The 26238-nt window shown below is 41.8% G+C and overlaps 1 protein-coding gene across 1 annotated transcript in view; it reads right to left on the reverse strand.

The window, feature by feature from the left end:
* The window catches only part of slc25a26 (solute carrier family 25 member 26), a 108756-nt gene that overhangs the window by 62950 nt on the left and 19568 nt on the right, over positions 1-26238 (reverse strand). Inside the window, exons 4-5 of the mRNA XM_080420950.1 lie at positions 22340-22444; positions 22021-22068 (exon numbers count right to left, since the gene is read on the reverse strand). Coding sequence (XP_080277076.1) covers positions 22021-22068; positions 22340-22444 — 153 coding nt within the window. The remainder of the gene's footprint in view (positions 1-22020; positions 22069-22339; positions 22445-26238) is intronic.

Genomic DNA, 26238 nt, shown 5'->3' on the forward strand with positions numbered 1-26238 from the left:
CTCTCTCTCTCTCTTCTGTTTCTTGTCTTCCCTCTCTCTCTCGCCGGTGAGACGAACACTTGGTACAATGGAGCCGATCAAAGAACAAAGGAAAAAGCGAGGCACTACCTCATCAACGCGGACAGACACCTGCGTTCACTGTCGCTACGCAAACTGTTAAACGAAGCATGCACGCCGCGCAGGCCCCTGCCAATGAAACATTAGCTACTTAAGCCCTTTTTTTATACTTATAAGACTACAACCGTTTCACGCAAAAGTAGCAGAAATAGCCAATCTACAACCTATCATCGCATTTCGACACGTCGTGAGCTTGTAGATCTGCTCTTTAAGTACAGTTTTATAACTTAGAACATTGCTGAATTAAGTTTGAAAAATGTCACCTACGACATGCCCAGAATAGGGGACACCAGGTTTAAGTTGAGGCCTGAGGTTCCGATTCTGCAAAATGTCTTCTAAATCCTAACGGTTTTCTATATCAGTGGTTTTCAAACTTTTTCCATGTCAAGGACCCCCAAAAATATATGAATTTGGCCTCGGACCCCCCATCTCAAAATATTTTGTTCCAGGGACCCCCAGAAGCAAAGATTTGAGTTAATGTTTGCTTTAAAAGAATATATATATTCAAAGATGTGCACACATTTTCACAATGTTTCAAAAATAGCAGATCTACAAGCTTGTAATATAACTTTTTTTTTTTTCAAAAACCGATACCGATATTTTCCGATATTGATTTTTATGCTAATATCGGACATCCCTACTCAAAACGTTTCGAGCTACTTTCGATGCTTTTGTGTGACGCTGTAGTATGATCAAGAGGTAAGTTAATTCGCAAAAAAAACACAAAAAGTTAAGAGGTTTCTGCCCCGACAGCAACGATTAGGTACCGTACTATGCGGGAGGAATAATGAGAAGAGATAATCTCATGCTTCCACGACATGATTTCTCGTTCTCCGTCCCGGCCGTTCGTCGACAGATGACATCAGTGACAGAGTGCGTGCTATAAGGCTAGCCAATGAGCGCGTGTGCTGCTGCTGTGACACAGGATGCCCTGTGGTACAACCAATTAGCTGTTGACAGGAAGAGATCTACGGCCGCCCGGGGCTGCGAGTCGGGAAAAAAAAGACGCGCAGGGAGAGAGAGGCAGACAGGACTGGGAGCGAAGACTTGGTGGTTGTCGGAGAGGGCCAAGGCTCACTGTGGAGAAAAAAATGGCCGAGTCTGTGTGTTAAAAGCCTTCTGAGGTTGGCTGAAGATATACGTCTCTGAATAATGTCTGAGTGGTGCTAGCGAAACCACATGGATTAGGACCAGGTCTACCGCCGCATGGGAAACATCTACCGCTCATCCAAAAGGGGAATCCCCCCCCCCTTGGACAAGGGGGGGGGGGGGGGGGGGGGGGGATTTGGGGACCCCCCCCAAAAAAATTATTTTGGGCAGTCCCCAGATAATTAGCTTAATGTGCAACATGGTTTTCTGACTCAACAGTAAACAAACCAACATGCAGTATACACTGTAAGTGCATGCAGGGTATCTGCACATTTTTTAAGTTACAATTTAATGACTGCCTTTTTTAATACCAAATTGTCAAATGTAAGAAAGAGGCAAACATTGGGAAAATAGCTGATCTACAAGCTCACAACGTAGTTGTGGGCTTGTAGTTCGGCTTATTTTCACAATATTCATCTGTGGAACCGAGTCAAATTAAATACAATGCCTACAATTCCAAGTACTTGTCAGTGTGGGGGGGGGGGTCCCCAGTTCTCTGATTATTTGGGGGGGGGGGCGCGGCCTGAAAGGTTTGGGAACCCTTGGACTAAGAGCCTATGCCGGCAAATTATGTTCATTTCTTTACCCATGCAATGTACTGGAATTCCAGTATAAAGGCAATGTTTATTTCATTGACAACTAAACAGCACTTCAGTAGCAGCAGTATAGTGGTTCCATTTGAAGTTATTAGTAAAGCTGGGTCTTGAAGCAAAAAGGAAAGTAATAGGGATTACAGGCGGTACGGGTTAAGGCATCTTCAACCTGGCACATCCCACAGGCATGCACACACACACACACACACACACACACACACACACACACAAACACACTAACCAGATGTGCACACACATGCACGCACTGTTCTCTGGGAGCTTTGCCCAGAGCAATAAAATACAGACCTGAGTCATTCCAGCTAACCAATCACTGCCTGCAGGCCAACTGAAATGTTTCTCTCACACACACACACTCACAGTTTCTCTCACACACACACACACACGCTCACAGTTTCACTCACACACACACACACCCTTATCGGTCGAGGAATCTGATAAGCAGAGCAGCAGCACAGCTGGAAATAACATGGGCGTCACAGTGAGATGAGTGTATATTGGCAGTGACAGGGCAAGCCAGAACACACACACACACACACACACACACACACACACACACACACACACACACACACACACACACACACACACACACACACACACACACACACACACACACACACACACACACACACACACACACACACACACACACACACACACACACACACACACACACACAGCTAGTTAACACAGCCATGTATGGACCTGATCAATTGGTAACAGGTCTCAACAGAAGGCTGCAGGTTATTAGGCCTTTAACCCATTAAGGCCTGAGGCCGATTCTATACAAACGCCTTCTAAATCAGTGGTTCTCAAAACTTTTTCCTGCCAAGGAACCCCAGAAGAGAAGATAGTGTTTTGTTCAAAAATGTTTCAAACACTTTTAAGATTTTTCAAAAATGTTCAAAAATAGCAGATGTACAAGCTTGTACATCTGCTATTTTTTGAGAACCACGGTTCTAAACCAGTGGTTTTCAACCTTTTTTTGCGTCAAGGACCCCCAAATTTACACATATTAGCCCAGGGACCCCCATTTGAAAAATATATGCCAGGGACTCAACCATTTTGATTTCTTGGGGGTCCCAATCTACACTGTAATCATCATCATTAGTGTTCATTTAACTCTGAGAGGGTACAAATGGAACCAAATGGACCCGTTCGGATCCATTTGGTTCCATTTGTACCCTCTCAGAGTTACAGACGCATAAGGGTCCATTTGTACACTCTCAGAGTTACAGACACATAAGGGTCCATTTGGTTCCATTTGTACACTCTCAGAGTTACAGACACGTAAGGGTCCATTTGGTTCCATTTGTACCCTCTCAGAGTTACAGACACATAAGGGTCCATTTGGTTCCATTTGTACACTCTCAGAGTTACAGACACATAAGGGTCCATTTGGTTCCTAACTATTAATTTGGCTGGGGACCCCCTGGAACCCCCCTCAAGGACCACGGGTGGTCCCCGGGACCACTGGTTGAGAACCACTGCTCTAAAGACTTTCCTGAAAAAACCTATGTTGCTCAAATCTAAAATGACGCGGATGCCCTCCCGGTTTTAATGGGTTAACAAGGTTATTAGTGGCGCTCCTCTACCACAGACTGACACGACGTTTGTTTTGTAAACTCGCTGGTATCATAAGAGAATCCACTGGCTCATTATGACCTTGGGCTGCAAGTGGAAGTGTACGCCAAGTTTCACTAGAGTCTCCTCCTGCTAAAAACAATAATCCTAGCCTTAAGAAAAAAAAAAAAAAACTCCAGGAATACAGGATGTGCTGCGGACGCATTCCACCGCAGTGGTGGAAAAAGTACTCAAATGTTTTACTTAAGTAAAAGTATCAATACTGCAAGGTGGAAGTACTCTGTTGCAAGTCCGGAATTCAAAATTTACTTGAGTGAAAGTACAAAAGTATTGGTATCAAAATGTACTTAAAGTACCGAAAGTAAAAGTACTAAAATGTTTGAAAATAGCAGATCTACAAGCGATGCGACGCGTTGTGAGCTTGTAGATCGGCTATTTTCAAATAGCCTAGGTAGGTATAGAATAAGGCTAATGTGGTTAATGTAGGTTTTATAATGTAATAATTTATATCTGCAAAGTAACTAAAGTTTTCAAATAATTGTAGTGGAGTAAAAGTACAATATTTGCCTCTGAGGTGTAGTGGAGTAGAAGTAAAAGTACAGACAATTGGAAATACTCCAGTAAAGCAAAAAGTACCTCAAAATTGTACTTAAGTACAGTACTTGAGTAAATGTACTTAGTTACTTTACACCACTGGAACGCTGTGAGCTTCTCTCTCTCTCTCTCTCTTGCTGTTGCTGTGAACCTAGATAAGTGTCGAATCATAAATGGGTTTGAACCCCTAACCCTCTGTGCCAGGGGGTCGAGTGAGGTGAAGGCTTCGCGGTGGGAGTGACACAATGTATTGCTCCTTCCATTGGACATAAAGCAGTGACATCATACGGTGACACTTGACCCCCCCCCACCACCACCCCCACCCCACATTTGGCCTGTTCCAGATGTAGGCTGGGTAAGTGCCATTAGGGGGCTTAAGCAGGTGGTATCATCTGGAGAGCATTGTATAGTAAGGAGGACACTCTTGAATGGACCACCTCCCAAATTAAGTTTACGTAAAAAAAAAAAACTTTTCGTGTCCATGTCGGAATCCAGTTATGCCATTTTACCAAATTGAAAGAAAAAAGAAATCTGCGATCATCATCAATCATTTAAATCTCTTTGAATCTCAATCAAACCTCAGTGGTGTAAAGTAACTAAAGTACATTTACTCAAGTACTGTACTTAACTATTTCCAATTGTTTATACTTTTACTTCTACTCCACTACATCTCAGAGGCAAATATTGTACTTTTACCCCACTACAATTATTTGAAAATTTTAGTTAGTAGTTACTTTGCAGATATAAATAAATATAAATAAATATTATATTATAAAACATATATTAACCACTTTAGCCCTATTTTATACATAGGCTATTTGAAAATAGCCGATCTACAAGCTCACAACGCGTCGCGATGCGACATGTGACATGTGTTGTGAGCTTGTAGATCTGCTATTTTCAAACGTTTTAGTACTTTTACTTTTGGTACTTTAGGTACATTTTGATACCAAAACTTTTGTACTTTTTTACTCAAGTAAATTTCTAATTCCAGACTTTTACCTGTAACAGTATTTCTACATTGCAGTATCGATACTTTTACTTAGGTAAAAACATTCAAGTACTTTCCCCACCACTGATCAAACCCCAATGGGAATGCGATGCGTCACAAATATTATAATTATAACCCCCCCCCCGCAACGGTGTATATCTGGGAGCCGGAGGGCAGTGCGAGGACAGACATACAAGGAGAAGGAGAGAGAGAGAGAGAGAGAGTGAGGGAGAGAGAGAGAGAAAGTGCGGCATTTCCTCTCATGAAAGGGTTCTGGTGCTGTTATAGGAGCGTGAGGTTAACCTCTAATTACAGGGTGCTTCTCCACGTCTAGCCGCAGCACCGCACGATGATTTATCTTCCTCTCTCACTCATCATCATCATCCTCATCAACGTCAGGTGGAAATAGGACAGGGTTTTGTTACTGTCGAAGAGCTAGAGCCCATGATTTGATTGAACGATGACCTCATGCAGGTTACTGTTCTAATACAATGATTTTTTTTATTATAATGGGACTATTAAATGTAATGGGGCCTTAAGACAGTAATATGTAGACAATTATGGAATATGCCACTTTGAAGCCTGTTAACCCGTTAAGACCGGGAACGCACCTGTGTAACCACTTCATACTTCCACTTTATACTTTGGGCTATTCAAAAATAGCAGATCTACAAGCTCATAGCGCGGCACCGAGTGCCGCGCTATGAGCTAGTAGATCTGCTATTTTTTTTAAATCATGTTTTTTTTCAAATCTTATATATTTTGGAAGCGAACATTTTAATTCAAATCTTTGCTTCTAGGGGGTTCATGGAACTAAATATTTTGAGATGGGGGTCCATGGACAAATACATATAATTTTGGGGGGCCTTGACAAGAAAAAGTTTGAGAACCACTGATATAGAAACATACGTTTTTTTCAGAAAAACTGTTTTATTTGTAGAATCGCCCAGAAGCAAAAGATTTGAGTTACAAATGTGCGCACAAATGTTCACGATTTTTCAAAAATAGCAGATATACAAGCTCATATGAGCTTGTAGATCTGCTATTTTTGAATAGTCCAAAGAAATCTAAAAATGACGAACAGATGCGTTCCCGGTCTCAATGGTTTAAACTCGAGTGGCAAAGAGGTATTCCAACTCGTGCACTGTTGAGTGCAGCTGTCTGCAATATGACTATTCATAATCCATTATGTTTCTGGCACTGACTGCGTCCAAGCCAGGGGTTTTAACCACATTAACCCTGGCATGCCCATTTTGGGGCGATCTTCAAATGTTTTCAATTTTCTTTAAAAAAAAAAAACGTTCAAAATGTATGTCATTTTCCAACTTTCGTGACGGCACGTTTTGAGCTTGTGGATGGGCTATTTTCGTAAAGTAACTTCCCGCCCTACTTGATCATACTACTGCGTCACACGAATGCATCAAAAGTAGCAGATCTGCAAGCTCGAAACGCGGCGCGAAACGCGGCGCGAAGCGACGCGTTTTGAGCTTGTAGATCTGCTACTTTTGCTTTTTTAGAATTTTGGACATATGAGGCTTCCACCCGGCAGAAACGATATATGGCCCATTTAGACAGAATCTGTGTAATTTTTAGATTTCTTTTGGCTATTCAAAAATAGCAGATCGACTTGTAGATCTGCTATTTTAGAAAAATCTTGAAAATGTGTGCAAATCTTTGGATATATATTTTTTTTTAAGCGAAAATTTGAAAAATATTTTGTTCCAGGGACCTCCAGAAGCAGAGATTTGAGTTAAAACATTTTCGCTTTAAAAAAAACGTATGTTTAAAAATGTGCAGAAATTGTCAAGATTTTTCAAAAATAGCAGATCTACAAGCTCATAGCACTCGGTGCCGTGCTATGAGCTTGTAGATCTTCTATTTTTGAATAGCCCAAAGACATCTAAAAATGACACAGATGCGTTCCAGGTCTTAATGGGTTAAAGGTGCTGTTAAATGATATTTGCTGGGTTGAAAGAAAATGTTGTTCAAAAGTTAAAGCTCTTACATTCCGATAGTAATCGGAGTGTTTGTTCAGGAACAGGGGTCTCCTAATATCATCTCTCCAGCTCCTTAGTAAACAGAAAAATACATTTTCAGGTGGGTTACAAATTCCAGCCAATCAGGAGAGAGATGAGAACCCAACAAGACCAGTCATCAGCTTGTGTTCCAGTTCCAATGTTGTCAGCTAATGGTTTTGTCTCATCACTTAATGTGTAATCTGTATCCTCCTGTTTGAGTTCCAATGGTGGAAAAAGTACTCAAATGTTTTACTTAAGTAAAAGTATCAATACTGAAATGTAGAAGTACTCTGTTACAATTAAAAGTCAGGAATTAAAATTATTATTATATTTTTTTTAATTAAAAAAAAGTCTTCTGGGGGTCCCTGGCACAAAAAAAAAATCAAACGGGGGTCCGCGGCCAAATACATATCAATTCGTGGGGGTCCTTGACACAAACAACTTTGAGAACCACTGGTTTAAAACCAGCAGGAGTTACCGTCTCTCCATCGCATCCAATCCACCTTTTCCCCCGAAACCCATTACCCATTTCCAGACCTACTTCCCCTCGGTAACTACCCACAGAACCCCCCTCCTCCCCGTGACCCCGGTCCCTAGCCGGGCTGCCGGGGGCCGAAGAGTGTTATTAGAAACATGTGGAGCAGCGACGGGTTTTTCTGCTTGGATTGAGGCAAACATGCAGAAAATTATGGGAAGCAAACATAGCCCCGAGAGCCACAGAGATATGCTTGTTAACATGGCCACCATGATTGTCACATCCGCACTCTGTTGGACATGCACACACGCACACACACAGACACACACACACACACAGTCTCACAATACTGAGGCAAAAACAAGCAAACAGTTTCACTGTCAAAACGCGACAGCTTCTTCTCCCGGGAGAGGGAAAAAAACAAATAAGTCCGACAGTAAATATTGACTCTAGCTCCCTGCAAACATCACACACACACACGCAGTACAGCACGCACTGACACACACGCCCGCGCAAGCACACACACACACAAACTCCTACATTACAAATCACCTTGGCGAAGATGGATTTGTTTTCTTACTTATTGAAACACTCAACAGGCACGGCGCAGCACATCGCCAGCGTGTGATCCATGGGTCTCTGCGGCGCAGCCTTGCAATGCATCATCCTAATCGTACATCATCATCATCATCATCATCATCACGCTAAAAAAACTACAACAAGCCTCGCACTGTCCTCAAGCCAATAGCATGCGTGTGGGGGGGGGGGGGGGGTCTGCCTGCTATAGGGCAGCGAGCTCATCACACCCGTCTGACTGCTGGAGAAGTCATCAATCGGGAGCGATTGTTGATCCAAGAGAAGGTCTCCGAGGTCTGCGGCAGAAGCCACGTATAGAAGCACCTGCCAATGGCCCTCCCACAGGGAGTGTGACTTGTGTGTGTGTGTGTAATGTATGTGTGTGCGCGTGTGTAATGTATATGTGTGTGTGTGTGTGTGAGCACCGAGACCACGGGGCCATCACGCACTTGTCTCGTTGGATAAAGGAGAAAGAGTAATGGATTTTGCGGACACGCCAATGGGAATGTACATCGGTATGAGCATGAATGCGTGCACACACACAACACACACAGGTATTACTATGCTCATATAGTATGAAGTATAAATCATACATAACTCTAACCCCTAAACCTAATCTCTAAATACCTAATGCTAACCTGGATCCTTTCCTAATTGTAAGACTAAAGGTCTCAGCCTAAAGGCCTATAGGGCTTGGTGTGAAAGGCCAATAACTATAGAGATGACTATAAAGACATGGTTTTAATCCATCTAGAACGGGAACGCATCTGTGTGTCATTTTTAGATTTATTTGGGCTATTCAAAAATAGCAGATCTACAAGCTCTACGAGCTTGTAGATCTGCAATTGTTTGGAAAAGAATTGTGAAAATGTGCGCAAATCTTTGAATATACTGTATATATACATTTTTAACTCAAATCTTTGAATCAAGGGGGGGGGGGGGTCCCTGGAACAAAATACTTTGAGATGGGGGTCCGCAGCCAAATACATGGCATTCTGGGGGTCCTTGACATGAACAAAGTTTGAGAACCACTGATATTATAGCAACATATATATATATTTTTTAACTGTTAGTATTTAGAAGACTTTGTAAAATCCACAGAAGCAAAGATTTGAGTTACAAATGTTCATTAAAAAAATATATATATTCAAAAGATTTGCACAAATTTTCACGATTTTTCAAAATCTATACAAGCTCATAGCTTGTATAGATTTATAGCTATATACATTTATACAAGCTCATAGCGCGGCACCGAGTGCCGTGCTATGAGCTTGTAGATCTGCTATTTTTGAATAGCCCAAAGAAATCTAAAAATGACACACAGATGCGTTCCCGGTCTTAATGGGTTAAAAATCATTCTAAACTCAAGTGGATGGTAAAGTTCACAGCACAACCATAACAAAGAACGACATAGTTATTGCAATTTTCCTGGGTCGTTCACACCAAGCACTACAACGATGTCTAAATCTACTGTACGTGTGTGTGGGGTTTTGACCCTCACAAGTAAATAGTAGTCAGTTATGGAATAAGTACTCATACACGTTTTACTTAAGTAAAAGTATCAATACTGCAATGTAGATAATAGTCTGTTACAAGTAGAAGTCTGGTATTCAAAATGTACTTGAGTAGAAGTACAAAGTATCGGCATCAAAATATCAATCGTTGAGCTAAATGTCCGATTTCAAAATGTATAAAAAGTATCTTTGAAAAGGACGCATTGTGAGCTTGTAGATCTGCTATTTTCAAATGGCCAAAATATATATATATATATATATATATATATATATATATATATATATATATATATATATATATATATATAGGGCTGAAGTGGTTAGAGTGCTTTGTAATAATAATCAAAATCTACAAAGTAACTAAAGTTTTCATATAATTGTAGCGGAGTAAAAAGTACAATATTTTCCTCTGAGATGTAGTGGAGTAGAAGTAAAAGTAGGCTACTGAAAATGGAAAAAAATGTAACCAAATGGACGCGTACAGGTCCATTTGGTTACATTTGTACACTCTCCAAATGGATAAATATAATACTGAGCATTTTACTGTGTCGAAGGGTCATCATTCTTCCGACAAAGGTCTACTTAACGCCCGTTAATGAGGTCACTATCTGCTAACGGTCTTCCATTAGTCAAGCAGGTAAGATATTAATGGCGCGAAAGAAGTTCAATCACACGAATTAACAGACCGATCCGTCTGTCTTTTTGTACTAAATCAGACTGGATTCGCTTGGCCGAGTTTCCTTATATATGACACACCGAAGTTGTTCTTGGATGTGGATATTGATATTTCAATTTGGCGGAGCGTTTTCAACTTCTCTACATGCTGACGTCCGCGGCGCAGTAAAGCCTCGAGTGTTAATTACAACAAAAAAAATCCAGGGGGTCCTCAGCGAAATGTGTTAATGCAGCGTCACAATCATTTTAAACACTTTTATATGTTGGCTCTTTAAAAATAGCAGATCTACAAGCTCACAGCGCGGCACGAATGACGCACTGTGAGCTTGTATATCTGGTATTTTAGATTATTATTTTTTTTAATCTGAAAAATTATTTGAATACTTTTGCATTTTTAGGGGGTCTGCGGCCAAATACACATTAATTTAGGGGTCCTTGACATGAAAAAGTTTGAGAACCACTGCTCAACATAATGCTGACACCAGACCAGACAGAACTACAAAAACACCCAGATGGCTAAAACTATCAACTTTCTTTTTTTCATGTGACACACACACACACACACACACACGTTGTCAGCAGGTCATATATGTCAGGAACCAAATAGCCAAAGGTCAACAGGTTTTCTCATTGATCACAGTGGTGCAGATAAGGGTGCTGGAGTAGCACATGTTGTCAAAACATCCACACGTTGTCAAAACTATTCACAATAATAACCAGCTATTCTATAGACGTGTAAGCCCTTATAAGAAGGATATTGCAAGCCCTTACACAAAGCAACATGGATACTATTTAACCCATTCAATCCATCTGTGTCATTCTAAGATTTCTTTGGCTATTCAAAAATAGCAGATATACAAGCTCATAGCGCATGAGCTTGTATATCTGTTATTTATTATTTTTTTTCGTGGGGGATTTGTATTTTTATTTTTTTATATACATTATTATATTAAAGCGTACATTTGTAACTCAAATCTTTTTGGAAAAAATAATAATATCAGTGGTTCTCAAACTTTCTTCATGTCAAGGTGTTTTGTTCCAGGGTCCCCCAGAAACAAAGATTTGAGTTAAAAATGTCAGATCTACAAGCTCATAGCGCGGCTATGAGCTTGTATAGCTGCAATTTTTTAATAATAAATCGTAAAATGACACAGATGCGTTCCCGGTCTTAACACATTGACTGCCAATCGCGTAGATCTACGCGAACCTATTTAAAGCCGCCACGTGCCAATCGCGTAGATCTTTTTTGTTTTTCGAAAGGAACAAAAAGTGCACTTTCAGAAATTTTTGATCCACTTCCGTTTCCGGTAGCACCACCGGAAACGGAATTATCCGGGTTCTGGTTTTTCCGATCGTATCCGCTTCCTGTCTAGGACGAAATCAAAAAGTCGATTATCTCGGTTGTTGTTTTTCTCCTCGCTGATCACGGTTTAGCGTTCACCGCTGTAGCTTCAAGATGGCGGATCGCAAAAGGAAGCGGTCTTCACTGCTCGTCTCACACAGATCCCCTGTGTGTTTAGAACCAAATGAACGCGCACTTTTAACGTATTTAGCGAGGTCTGTGGCGACATGAAAAAAACAAAAAAACAACAATAAAACGCTGGCACTGGTGAGTACATTATGATATTAAACTCTGGCATGGAATGTGTTAAAGGGTTGAATATGAATATTGCAGGGTTCCTCTGGATGCTGTACGGTTACGTCCTCCTGGACCCCCTAGAAGCAAAGATTAGAGTTACAAATGTTCGCTTTAAAATATATATATATATATTCAAAGATTTGCACAAATGTTCACGATTTTTCAAAAATAGCAGATCTACAAGCTCATAGCGCGGCACCGGCACTCGGTGCCGCGCTATGAGCTTGTATATCTGCTATTTTTGAATAGCCAAAGTATAAGATAATGGTTAAAGGGGTTAAACAGATGCGTTCCCGGTCTTCATGGGTTAATTTTGCGTTTTGTTTTGCGTCCCACTGTTTATAATATTTTCCCTTTCTTATAATTTCCACAGTTTTCCAGACAATCGGTTGCCTTTCTTTTTCCATCTCATATAGAAGCCACGCTTGCGTTAACGCCAAAGCTGGGTGTTGCTGAAAGCCTGATTGTGGAAAAGCGCTGCTCGGACGCCTTGTAATTCTGACAGATTAAAGGTGGCTCCGTCCGTCGCCGCCGTCCAACTCTAAACAAGAAACAGGAGGAAGACTCCATTGCTTCACACATGGCCTCCCCGACAGACCCTGCCCTAAGATTTGCAGAGGAAAATACAACCCCCCCCCCCCCCCCCCCGTTCCCAACTCTCTCCCATTCTTTCTACTCCCTCCCTCGCTCTTCTGCAGCGTCTGTTCAAGTCGTACGAGGGTGTGTAAACAAGAGCCTATATGGATCAGCGCTCCACTGAGACAGGATATGAGAGTGATTCCCCTTCTCTTCTCCAATCCCGTCTGAACGTGCATCACAGTGAAACATGGCTCCACAGAGAGGGCTGCTCTAACTGTGTGCCCGGTTCAGAGGTTCTCATAGCCTCAGCATCAGTGTGGCAGTCAGAAATGTTAAGTACCCTCACAAAAACACGCAGTAATCCTGGTCTCTATACCGCCTCCCCCTGGTCAGCCGGGGCGCCTGATGGAGGGGAAAGGAACCGGTTGGAATAACGTGTTCCTTCGACGAGCTACGTCCTACCGGGGAAACTCCCCCCTGTCAGGTGATAAGAAGCGGCTTGCTGTAGCTCTCATGCATTGAAGGAGGCGTGAGCTCGGCTCAAGGCTCTCCCTAGGCTGGCAAAGGGAGTGTGGCGCCCAGGATTACTTAGACAATTGGCACTGGGTGAAAGAAATGGGTTACAAAAATCTTGGGTAAAAAATTTACAATTTACAATACAAGAGCGAAGCGACGCGTTTTGAGGTTATATTATGTGTTATCTGTGTAGAACACATCTGTATACCTCTCTCACTTTTACACAGGATGTGATACATAAACAATGTATGTTTTGGAATTTGGACAAACTAGTGCATTGTCAGAGTACTCAGTGCAGCACCCGTTATCAAAGTACTTGTAGCTCAGTCTAAAGCTCCTTACACACTGGGGGCGATTTTTTTCATGCGAATAATATGTTTTTTTTTTAAAAACCTTATAATGTCAATGCAAGCTTCCACAGAGCGAAAAAGCGAAGCGAAAAAGCGTCTTTTATTTATTCGGAACGAGTCAGAATTTTGCATATATTCGCATAATCGCCGGTGTGTAATGACCTTAAGACTTAAGTCATCTATGACAGTGGTTCTCAAACTTTTTCATGTCAAGGACCCCCAAATTGACACTTATCAGCCCGCAGACCCCCATTTGAAAAGATATGCGAGAAGATGTGTTACAGCTCTAGCAGTGATTCTCAACCATTTTAATTTCAAGGACCCTCACTTCGACATGCATTAGGGCTACGTACGGACCCCCATTTAATGGCATTTCTATCCCTTGGACCCCAATTTATATTGTAGAATCTATGTTAATTTAACTCTGAGAGTGTACAAATGGAACCAAATGGACCCGTTAGGGTCCATTTGGTTCCATTTGTACACTCTCTGAGTTACAGACCCATAAGGGTCCATTTGGTTCCTAATCTATCATTTAGCTGGGGACCCAATGGAACTCCCTCAAGGACCACTGGGGGTCCCCGGACCCCACTTTGAGAACCACTGATCTATGACACACCAATTTGGGAGTTTGGGGATCTTCATATACGGGGCAAAATGTGTACACAGACACAGAGAAGAGACGGGGAAGACAAGACATTCCTTGGATTTATAGATAGCTATACGGCCTTGAGATCGTTACCTAGGGGCAGGTTTTTAGAAGGAAGTGCAAACCTCTCCATGGGAACACGGCCCCCCCCCCCCCCGTCTCCCTGGGCAGCCATCTCTGTGCCTGTGTGATGGCCTCTTCCTATTGGGCCAGATTGTGTTGTTGTTCAACAAGTCTGCAATTTGTGAAGGATTTCCTCCGTTTTTGGGATGAGACTCACACACACGGTCAGGCTAGTCTGCCCTTGTGTCCCGTTTCAGGACCAAAAAAATATGTTTCCACTTTTTGAGATTTAGCTACCCTCTCGACAGGATTATGTTTCTGTTGGGTCGTAATCACTTTTCATAACGTTTGTCTCCCTTGTAGGTTTACCACTTTCAACCTGCATTTTGGTCACGGTATTATGAGTGAAAACTTTCGAAAATCACTACAAGCTACAACCTCCTGGACATCCACAAGACAAAGAAAACAAACCTGGGGTGATAGGGCCTTCTCGGTGGCCGCCGCCCGTGGTGGAAAAAGTACTCAAATGTTTTACTTAAGTAAAAGTATCAATACTACAAAGTAGAAGTACTCGCAAGTGAAAGTCGTTGCAAGTGAAAGTCCGGAATTCAAAATTTACTTGAGTAAAAGTACAAAAGTATTGGCATCAAAATGTACTTAAAGTACCAAAAGTAAAAGTACTAAAATGTTTGAAAATAGCAGATCTACTAGCTCACAATGCGTCGCGATGCGACGCGTTGTGAGCTTGTAGATCTGCTATTTTCAAATAGCCTAGGTTTAAAATAGGGCTAAAGTGGTTAATGTATGTTTTATAATGTAATAATTTATATCTGCAAAGTAACTAGTAACTAAAGTTTTCAAATAATTGTAGTGGAGTAAAAGTACAATATGTGATATTTGTCCCTGCATGTACTCCTACGGGCTCCTCGCGGGCGGCACCTGTCATTAGGGAGGAGTGTTGGGCGGGAGGAGTACGACGAAGGCTCTACTGTGCGTCCTCCCGGTGGGGGTTCCTCACTGGCAGGTGAGTCAGTGGGATACGACAGCAGTGACAACACAGAAATGTGTGTGGAGAGGAATCAATTGGCATAACGACTAAATTGGGGAGAAAAAGTGGGTAAAGAATTATTGGCTACTGTAAATAAAAAAAATACGAAATTTCAGACTCGCATTCCCTACCTAAACATAATCCCCCTTTTTTCTATAGATTTTTAACCTTTTAACTAGTTTTTTTTCTTCCTAATAAAGTTGTTATTCTGTTTCTGTAAAGCGACTTTGAGTACCTAGAAAAGCGCTATATATATTATGCATTATTATTAAAATGCAATGCGAGCTTGTAGATCGCTATTTGTCACACAACAGAATTCATACAATAGGGCATTGGTTCTCAAAGTGGGGTCTGGGGACCCCCAGGGGTCCTTGGTGGGGTACCAGGGGGTCCCCAGCAAAATGTGTTACATTTTATACTTTAGCTATTCAAAAATAGCAGATATACAAGCTCATAGCGCGGCACCGAGTGCCGCGCTATGAGCTTGTAGATCTGCTATTTTTTTTTAAATCGTGGAACATTTAGCAAATCTTTGAATATTTTGTATTTTAAAGCGAACATATTTAACACAAATCTTTGCTTCTGGGGGGTCCCTGGCACGAAACATTTTTAGATGGGGGTCCTTGACACGAAAAAGTTTGAGAACCACTGCAATAGGGCTTAAAAAACTCTGGGACTGGTGCAAGCAGAGAACGTTATTGGAGTGACTCGAGGGGGGGGGGGGGTGGGGGGGGGATAGAGAGGAAGTAGAGGTGTGGAGGGGGGAGCAGGACTCCACGGAAAGGTGTTTCATAAGAGCCTGACACCGAGGTTGCCAGATCCTGTACCTTTGGTGCTTGCCAGGTCCCAGCTGCTGCTGGGGTGGAGAAGAAGCTACGAGGCGCCCGAACTTGCCGGAGGCCAGTTAGTTAAAACACCGGGGGAACTGGAAGGAGCGAGGAACACATTTATCATCACATTGTGTCTGACTGCTCACCCTCACTTAGCTAGCTCACTTACCTTTCTCCTCTCTGCACGTCCCTACTTAATAACTGTGGTGGAAGAAAGGGATTTAGCTAAAGTGGCTTTGAGTGGAGGAAAGAGGACTGGGGGGAGAGAGAGAGAGAGAGAGAGAGAGAGAGAGAGGGGGGAGATTGAGCAAGAGGATGAGCTGTAATATAACAAGTGAGAGTAGTGTGGCCTTCTGCTGTGTAGCCAATCAGCGGACGTTCCCGTTGCATCTCGCCGCCGTGTTAGTGACTGTCAGGTTAACTTACACCTGGCCCCCTCTCAGCACACGCCCCACCAAATGACTAAATCGCTATCTAATAACCCGACGCCGGGCTCATTACTCAAAGCGCAAATTGGCTCGGTTCGAGATCAAATCCTGGATCACATCTGAGATACCGGAGGAGAGCCGTGCTCCATCAGTAGGAAAGCTATCATTTCCAGCTCTGTGATTGCTCCTCATAAAATGTCATGAAGCCAGTTTGGCTGAGATGAGGGAGGCGGAGGAGGGGTGAGGAGGAGGAGGAGGAGGAGGAGAAGGAGTGTACACGGGGAGAGCAAGGGGTGGAGGAGTGGAAAGGGACCGACAGCCAAAAAACATGGGGCTCGTACATGTGGTGCACCAATCTTAGCATGCCATCTAGTGGCGGAAGACAGCTAATCAAGCCCGTCCTCTTCTATAGTATGTAGAGATACTGTGTGTACAGTATACTATGTTGAGCAGTCCACCATTGGGCTGGCTAAGAAGATTGTGTCTGACTCCTCTCATGTCCTACACACTGAGTATAGGTTACTGCCGTCAGGTAGGAGGTACGGGACCCATGCGTTCAACTACAATAGGTACAAGTACTCCTTTGTCCCTATGTCAATTACACTCCTCAATGATGTCCTTGAGGTGGGCAGACGGCGGGGCAGAAGGTTTTGAGGTGTGCTAAGGTGTTGGTCTTATTGCACTATATGCTGAATGAGGTGGGTATTATTATTTATTATTATTATGGAGGGTGATGACTAGGAAAAATGGACTGTACATGTCACTGTGTGTTTATGTTTTTGTTTTTGTCTCTGTCCTGTACTGTATGGTATTGTGTATGCTGCTGGTCTGTGTGTCCAAGACAAATTTCTCCCACGGGAGACAAAATAAAGTAACCTTGAACCTTGATGTTGTCACAGTTGCTTTTCAGAAAAGGATAAAAAAGAACCTATGTTCCAAATGGATACAATGTCGTTATTATTTAGTCATAAGCACTTTCAAAATATTGCGGGAACAGCAGGTCTACAAGATCCACAACGCGTCGCACTGTGAGCTTGTAGATCGGCTATTTTCTCTACTTTTGCGTGAAACTCTTGCATGATTAAGTAGGGCATTAATGTATGAAAAAACATTAAAAAGTTGAAATATGGAAACATGATGTTTCTGCCCGACAGCAAAGATAGTCTAGTATAGTATAGTGAGGGTACAGCAAGAAACTGGGAATTATGCCAAAAACAATACCAACAGACGACGGAATGTAAGCGTAGCCCCAATTAAGACGTTACCCTATGTATATTCTTCTCAAACTTGTTAACGTCAAGGAACCCCAAATTGATAAATATTTGGCCGCGGACCCCCATCTGAAAATATGTTGCGCCAGGGACCCCCAGAAACAAAAAAGTGTGTTAAAAATGTTCAGTAACGTTCAAGATATACAAGCTCATAGCACGGCACTCGGTGCCGCGCTATGAGCTTGTATATCTTCTATTTTTTAATAGCCAACGTATAAAAGGTTAAAGTGGTTAAGATTTGTAATGCTTTATTAACTACTTTTGCTGGGGACCCCCTGGAACACCTCCAAGGACCCCTGGGGGTCACCGGACCCTACTTTGAGAACCAATGATCTAGAGCTCAGTTAAAGATCTAGGGACCCGGATAACGCGAATAATTTAATACGGCGGGAAGAAAATGCACTCCACTTGCAAGTTCCAGACCCAAGTATTCAAACAAAGTTTCGGCGATGTTAATCGTGCGTCCTCGTTTTTTATTCAGAGTTGAATAAAGTCATTTTTCACCCCCGGAACGTGACGCACCACGTTCGTAATCTCATTGATTTCATGCTCTATCCGGCTGGAAAAACCTAGAAGTGCCCACTCAGCAGATCATTTGGTAGTTTCTTTTTTTAAAGGGAGAGGAGGGGTAGACCGCGGGTATAAGATTAATGCGGCGCAAAGGCAAAAAGGGCTTTTATAACCATTAGTCAGTTACAGAGGCAAGTGTTTAAATAATAATGTGCTATGCTAAATCTAACAGAGCAGCTGAACCCATTCAAAATTATGTGTGATTTTATTCTTTGGCTATTCAAAAATAGCAGATATACAAGCTCATAGCGCGGCACCGAGTGCTGCGCTATGAGCTTGTAGATCTGCTATTTTTTGGAAAATCGGGAAAATTTGAGCAAATCTTTGAATATATAAATGTTTTAAAGCGAACATTTTTCACGCAAAGCTTTGCTTCTGGGGGTCCCTGGAACAAAATGTTTTGAGATGGGGGTCGGCGGCCAAATACATATCATTTTGGGGGTCCTTGACATGAAAAAGTTTGAGCACCGCTGATATAGAAACATACGTTTTTCAGAAAACCGTTGTGATTTAGAAAGCATTTCTAGAATTGTCCATTCAGGTCTTAATGGGTTAACCACCTTCAGCCTGGACGTCGTGGTGTCCCTATTTGGCATGTCATCATAGGGGAAAATATTCAAAGATTGTCAAAATTACCAGATCTTCAAGCTCACGATGCAACACATTGTGAGCTTGAAAACTGGCTATTTTTGAATGTGAAGAGCGAATAGCGAACGCCCCTCCCGCACCACGACCCAATCAGAAATGACTAGAAAAGGGGGTGGGGGGGGGGGGGTGCCTCAATGAATACACAGAACGAGAGGACCACAATTAGCGGGCCAGTAAGGTGAGCAAACCTATCCTGACAGGGTCGCACGTCTGAAGCCGAGCATAGGGGGGGAGATAGCGGGAGGAAGAAAATGAATTACCTTCCCGACACACGTCAAAGCCAATCAGCGAGCAGCATTCCCCCCCCCCCAAACACCCCCCCCCAAAAAAAAACGCCATCGCCATTTCATTTCATCCGCTGACTTTAGTATGCACACGGCCCGCGCCCCCGTCTCCAAATGTATTCATTTATTCAGAGCCCCTCGGAGAAATCAGAAATCTTGTTGTCCTTTTTTTTCATCCCCCCAGCCGTCCAGATGGAATTTGCGTGAATAACATCGGTTTAGTGAGGCAGAAAATAAGTACAGGCTAGCACAGCGGTAGGGGACTAGATTACACCCCCCCCCCCCCAAACCCCTCATCCTAAACAGGAAAGATAAAGGACGAGAAGACGAGTGTCACCTTCATATACTACTCTCGTTTCTCTCCCGTTTTCTTTTCCCAATTCTGTTGAAAAAAGTGCAAGCAGGGACGAGGGCAGACAAGGTAAAACAAGCAATCAGTGGTGTAGAGGGTACTCAATACCGCAATGTAGAAATACTCTTACAAGTAAAAGTACTCATTACACGTTATGTCCCAAGTTTTCAAATAAATAAAATGTATAAAAATCTTTTGAAAATAGCAGATCTACAAGCTACGTATGGAGTGGTTAATGTATGTTCTGTAATAATAATCTAAATCTACAAAGTAACTTAAGTTTTCAAATAAATGTAGTGGAGTAAAAGTACTATATTTGCCTCTGAGATGTAGTGGAGTAGAAGTAAAAGTATTGGAAATTGGAAATACTACAGTACAGTAAAAAAAACTCAAAATTGTACTACTTTCCACCACTGCCCTCATCCTAAACAGGAACAATGAGAAGGAGAAGACGAGCGTCACCTTCATACAGTATACTACTTTAGTTTGCTTCTCTCCAGTTTTCTTTTCCCAATTCTGTTGAAAGCGCCAGCAGGGACGGGCGGGCCAGGTAAAACAAGCGATGCGTCTGTTCGATTGGAATCTCTTTGTTATCAACCATGCAGGTGCAATTAACCAATTAAGGCCGGGAACGCATCTGTGTAAACCGTTATTTTACACTTTGGCTATTCAAAAATAGCAGATATACAAGCTCATAGCGCGGCACAAATCTTGAAAATGTGTGCAAATCTTTGTATATATTTTTTTAGGCGAACATTTGTAACTCAAATCTTTGTTTCTGGGGGGGGGGGGGGGGTCCCTGGAACAAAATATTTTGAGATGGGGGTCCGCGGGCGAAATACATATCATTTTTCCTTGACATGAAAAAGATTGAGAACCACTGATATTATAGCAACATTAGTAAATAAAAAAATAAAATAACATTTGTAGAATCCACAGAAGCGAAGATTTGAGTTAAAATGAGTTACAAAATATATATATATTCAAAGATTTGCACACATTTTCACGATTTTTCAAAAACAGCAGATCTACAAGCTCATAGCGCGGCACTCGGTGCCGCGCTATGAGCTTGTAGATCTGCTCTTTTTTTGAATAGCCAAAAGAAATCTAAAAATTACACACAGATGCGTTCCCGGTCTCAATGGGTTAAACAGGAGACCGTGATCCGTTTCATCACAGAAAGGTTGGCGCCCCCGAACGAGGGAGAACAGCTCAATGTTCATTTATCCACGCTTTTTTTTTTGTTTTTTGCATTTCTAACGGCGCTAATTGCATTAATTAATCAGAAGTGATTCCAACAGGAGGGAAGCCGGTCTTATAAAAGTAATTGTATGAGATCAAAGTGGAGGAAAAAAGGGGGGGGGGGGTCTATACATCAGCATTTCCAATCTCTCGCAGAGCCCCAGAGAAATTAAAATGCTTTCAATCAAGAGTAATGGAAAGGCTGCAATATTTCCCTTCATAAAAAACTCTTCGAGGAGTCAAGTAATTGCTTCTAGTATCTGATGGAGAAACTTGAGTGTAAGACGTGGTTCAAATATTATTATTATATTTATTTTAGATTTTTTTTGTTTTATTTCAGGATGTAGTGAGACAGGAATCCAAGGGCAGGGAGAGGAGTAACATGCGAGTGAGGACGGGGAGTCGGATTCTAACGTAGGTCCTCGACTCCTCGTGCTCACAAGGAGCATGTTGTTGCTGTCTTGCAGAAACGTCTCATCTCCATATTTGAACTTTTTTTTTTCTTTTTCGTAAATTAAAATATATATATATATTTTTTTAATTATTATTATTATTATTTATTTTTTTCCGTTTATCACAAAGAACCAGGAGATAACGCAATGCAAAGATGTACTGCTCCATTCACTTCCCTGTTAAAATAATAACAGAGTATTTTTGAGTGAAACATTCATTTTGAACTGGGTATAACAAAGCGAACGGGAATCGCAATGAATTAAGTTTTTTCTTTCACGGAAGCACAGTGAACCCCTCTGTGCTTAGCAACCATCAGGGGATCGATCATACTGGAGATAAATACTACTTGAAAAGGTAAGAAAATCGCAAAATCCTGGCAGTGGGGACCACACAGCCAGAAATAAGTCTGGCAGTGAATGAGTTAATGTCCTACGTGAGCATATTACAGCGTCACGCGAAAGCATCAAAAGCAGCAGATCTACAAGCTTGTAGATCTGCTGCTTTTGCTATATTTGAATATGAACCCTGAAAAGTGACAGTTTTGGACATACAGTATAGTTTCCCACACGACAGAGATGATATTATGGTCTGTGGCTGTTCTAACTGGAAGAGCCATCAGTCACCCCCCCCCGGTGGCTCAAATATTTGAGGTTCACCTGGAAATTGTGTCCCTTAAAATGTCAGAGCTATAGATATCGGCTCACCAACACGTCTGACTGTTTGTTTGACAAAGAGAGAGAGAGAGAGAGAGAGACCCAGAGAAGAGAGAGAGAATCAAGGGTGAACCCTACCTCTCTGAGAACAGTACTCCCCGAATCTCTGTACAAGCCTCGAACGCCCTGCACAGGGAAAAGAGAACAAGCATCACACACACACACACTCTCTAATATAGCTGAGCATAGATCAGTTCAATCTACACTGAAAATGTGTTAATATAGCATCACAATATAGCTCATTGCCGCGCTATGAGCTTGTAGATCTGCTTGTAGAAGAACGTGAAATTTTGTGCAAACCTTTGAATGTATATATTTTTTAAAGTGAACATCTGTACTTAAATCATTGCTTCTGGGGGGTCCCTGGAACAATACATTTTGAGATGGGGGTCCGTACCTCTCCTTTGAGCGTAGACAGCAGTGTCTGGTAGGTGCTGGAGGACGGAGTGGCCTGGGTCCTCTGCTTCACCACCTCCGTGGGAACCCGGATCAAACACGCCACCTAGTGGACAGACGCAGAGCGTGCATCACGATTACTACATACTAGGGCTGGTAAATTGATATTCGAATTTTCGAATAGTCCTCGAATATGGGGAAAATATGCATAATCGAATCTTCAAATTAATATTCAAATTTTTCAAAAAGTTTGGGGTTTTTTATGTTTGACAGGGACAATACAAAAAACAATGTTTCAAGTTATAAAACAAACAAAATATATGTTTTATTGGATCCGAGCACTTGATACATTGTTTTTTGTATTGTCCCTGTCAAATTATATTATATATAATATATTATATTATATATTTTTTAATAATAATAATAATAATAATAATAATAATAATAATATTCGAATATCTGCCAAATTTTTAAGACCAATATTCGTAATATCATTTCTGAGGAAAGTCCTCAGCCCTACTACATAACATACCGTTGTTGTCGGCAGAAACCACTCATCTCCATATTTAATGGTTTGTGTCTTTCGTAAATTAACGCCCTGCCTGATCACTACAGCGAAGTAGTTCTTTACTGAACGGAGACCCTCTGGTACAATGTCCCCACAATGCAACAGAAAAACCCATTCATTATTCATGAAGGACTCAAGAAATACCAAGCTACAGCAGACTGACTCTCCCGTTTTACAATACAGTAACCGCTATTACTAACCTGTGTTTGTTTGTTCACATTTTAGTGGGTAAGAAGCAGTGGTGGAAAAAGTACTCAAATTTTTTTACTTAAGTAAAGTATCAGTACTGCAATGTTGAAATACTCCGTTACAAAATAAAAGTCCTGAATTCAAAATGTTACTTGAGTAGAAGTACAAAAGTATTGCATCAAAATGTAGTTAAAGTAGCAAAAGTAGAAAGTACTCGACATGCAGAATGTTCCATTTCACAAGTTTTCAAATGTATAAAATGTATACAAATCTTTTGAAAATAGCTGATCTACAAGCTCACAATGTAGATCGGCTATTTTCAAATGGCCGAAATATATATAGGGCTGAAGTGGTTAATGTATGTTTTGTAATAATAATCAAAATCTACAAAGTAACTAACGTATTCAAATAATTGTAGTGGAGGAAAAGTACAATATTTGCCTCCGAGATGTAGTGGAGTAGAAGTAAAAGTACTGACAATTGTTAATACTCCAGTAAGTAAGAAATACCTCAACATGTTACTTAAGTACAGTACTTATGTTACTTTACACCACTGGTAAGAAGACATGGCAAGGCGAGGGGAGCAATTACAGGCTAACGGACGTTGGAGTTAGCATGCCAGGGGGCCTGTTAATGAGCGCACACACACACACACACACACACACATACACACACACACACACACACACACACACACACACACACACACACACACACACACACACACACACACACACACACACACAGGTGACAAAGCTTAGTTACCCATCTTTCAGCAGAAGACGACGTCCATATCCCCAACCCTCCGTATGTCAGCAAGAATATGGACTGCCAACAGCTCCTCAAGATTGAGCATGAATATTTATGCCTCATAACTCCCAGCCCCCTAAAGGCGGGCGGGGCGCGGCCGACCACCTGGCGACTTCGTTTCCCCATTTATACCAGAACGTTGGGTGTTTCGGGCAGAAACCTCTTATGTCCATATTTCTACTTTTTGTAAATTAACTGTCAACAACGCCCTACTGGATCATGTTACAGCATCACACAAACGCATCAGATCTACAAGCTCTGTAGATCTGCTACTTTTGAATTCTGAAAAATAACAGTTTTGGACATGCAAGGTTTTGTCCCGACAGAGACGATATATAACGCCCCCCCCCCCACACACACACACACACACACACACACACACATCACAGGGGGGCTGGACGGGGTGGGTGGCAGCAGGTGTGTGATGGAGGACGGTCATGATGAAGGGTGCCCTCTCGGCCTGCCCCCCATATGTATCCTGCCCTGCCCTTCCTCATGATACTAGGGGTGCAACAGTTCATCGAATTAACGGCTTATAAAATAATTGATATTAATACAATTAGGTATGTTTATTTTTTGTATATACAGTAGCAAAGATAGTCGACAATGTATGTTTTGTAATAATAATCAAAATCTACAAAGTAGCTAGTAACTAAAGTGTTCAAATAATTATAGTGGACTGTAATAAGTACAATATCTGTCCCGTGGAGTAGAAGTAAAAGCATAGGAAATTGGAAATAGTCCAGTAAAGTAAAAAAAATACCTCAAAATGTTACTTAAGTACAGTACTTGAGTACATGTACCTAGTTACTTTCCACCACTGCATTTAACAGATCAAAAAGGGGGGGGTTTTAAGGTCAAGCCATATAGTGTTGGGAGGAGGTGGTGTTACAAACTGCGGCTAACGCATTCCGCACCGTAAGGAGGGTATAGAATGCAGAATGAACATTACTGTAGTTCATCCGCGGTGAGGGTTGTTGTGGCTTGCCTGCGCTTAACCCATTAAGACCGTGAACGTATCCGTGTGTCATTTTAGATTTCTTCGGGCTATTCAAAAATAGCAGATATACAAGCTTGTAGATCTGCTATTTTTTGACATTTTTAACTCAAATATTTGCTTCTGGGGAATTCTACAAATGTCTTCTAAATCTTGAAAAAAAACTCTGAAAAAACGTATATTTCTATATCAGTGGTGCTTAAAACCTTTTTCACGTCAAGGACCCCCAAAATGACTTGTATTTGGCCGTGGACCCCCATCTCAAAATATGTTGTTCCAGGGAAGCACAAATCAAAGAGTTAAAAATGTTTAAAACATACACATATATATATATATATATATATATATATATATATATATATATATATATATATATATATATATATATATATATATATATATATATATATATATATATATATATATATTATTCAAAGATTTGCACCAATTTTCACAATAAAAAAAAAATAGCAGATCTACAAACTCATAGCGCGGCACCGAGTGCCGCGCTATGAGTTTGTAGATCTGCTATTTTTTTAATGGCCCAAAGAAATCTTAAAATGACACACAGATGCGTTCCCGGGTCTTAATGGGTTACACAACTCTTATGTGAAAGTCACTGTATCGAGCGGCGGGGCAACGATTAGCACAAGTGTGAGCGTTTCACACTTCAAACAGGCTGACCTGCTCTTCAGCGGACAAATACATCCAACGCTCATCAAAGTGATTCCAGCACGTCCCTCCTTCAAGAACAAAAGGTCTTTAAATGAGTGTCTAAGGAGAATGTCATTCCCATTAGTATTCCAGGTGAAGAAAAATCCACCATCACTCTTTTTTTTTAGCCGGTCCTCCAGCAGATGTAAGCGGTGCAACAGTGCCACCAAGTGGGGAGAAAAAGCATCTGCACGTCGTGTCGTCCCCCCCCTCTCTCTCGCCAACCCCCCCCCCCCCCCCCCCCCCGATCTGGGCAGAGGATCCATTTCAAAAACATCTCATTTGCTCTTTCCCTTTTGGCCGAGTCGCTTGTTTAGAATACATTGTACATCATGTTTTTCGGCCCCGCCGACGCAATTCTCCAAAGGACTGAGAATAAGATGGCTAAATAGAAAGAAAGTGGCTATGACAAGTAATTACTGCCGTAATTGGATGGGGGAGAGCCTGGAGTTAAGAGGGCCCTCTCCTCTCTCTCTCCCCAGTCACCTCGGAGGACAGGCCAGAATGTAGCAGAGAATCATTACACCAAATAAATTAGGGATATTGTTTATTAGGGGGGGGGGGGGGGGGGTAATTTGACACACTGAGGAGGGTGATGCGAGGGAATGGAGGATAAAAAAAT

This window comes from Gymnoscopelus braueri, assembly GCF_963280865.1.
Source record: "Gymnoscopelus braueri genome assembly, chromosome: 3".
NCBI lineage: Eukaryota > Metazoa > Chordata > Actinopteri > Myctophiformes > Myctophidae > Gymnoscopelus > Gymnoscopelus braueri.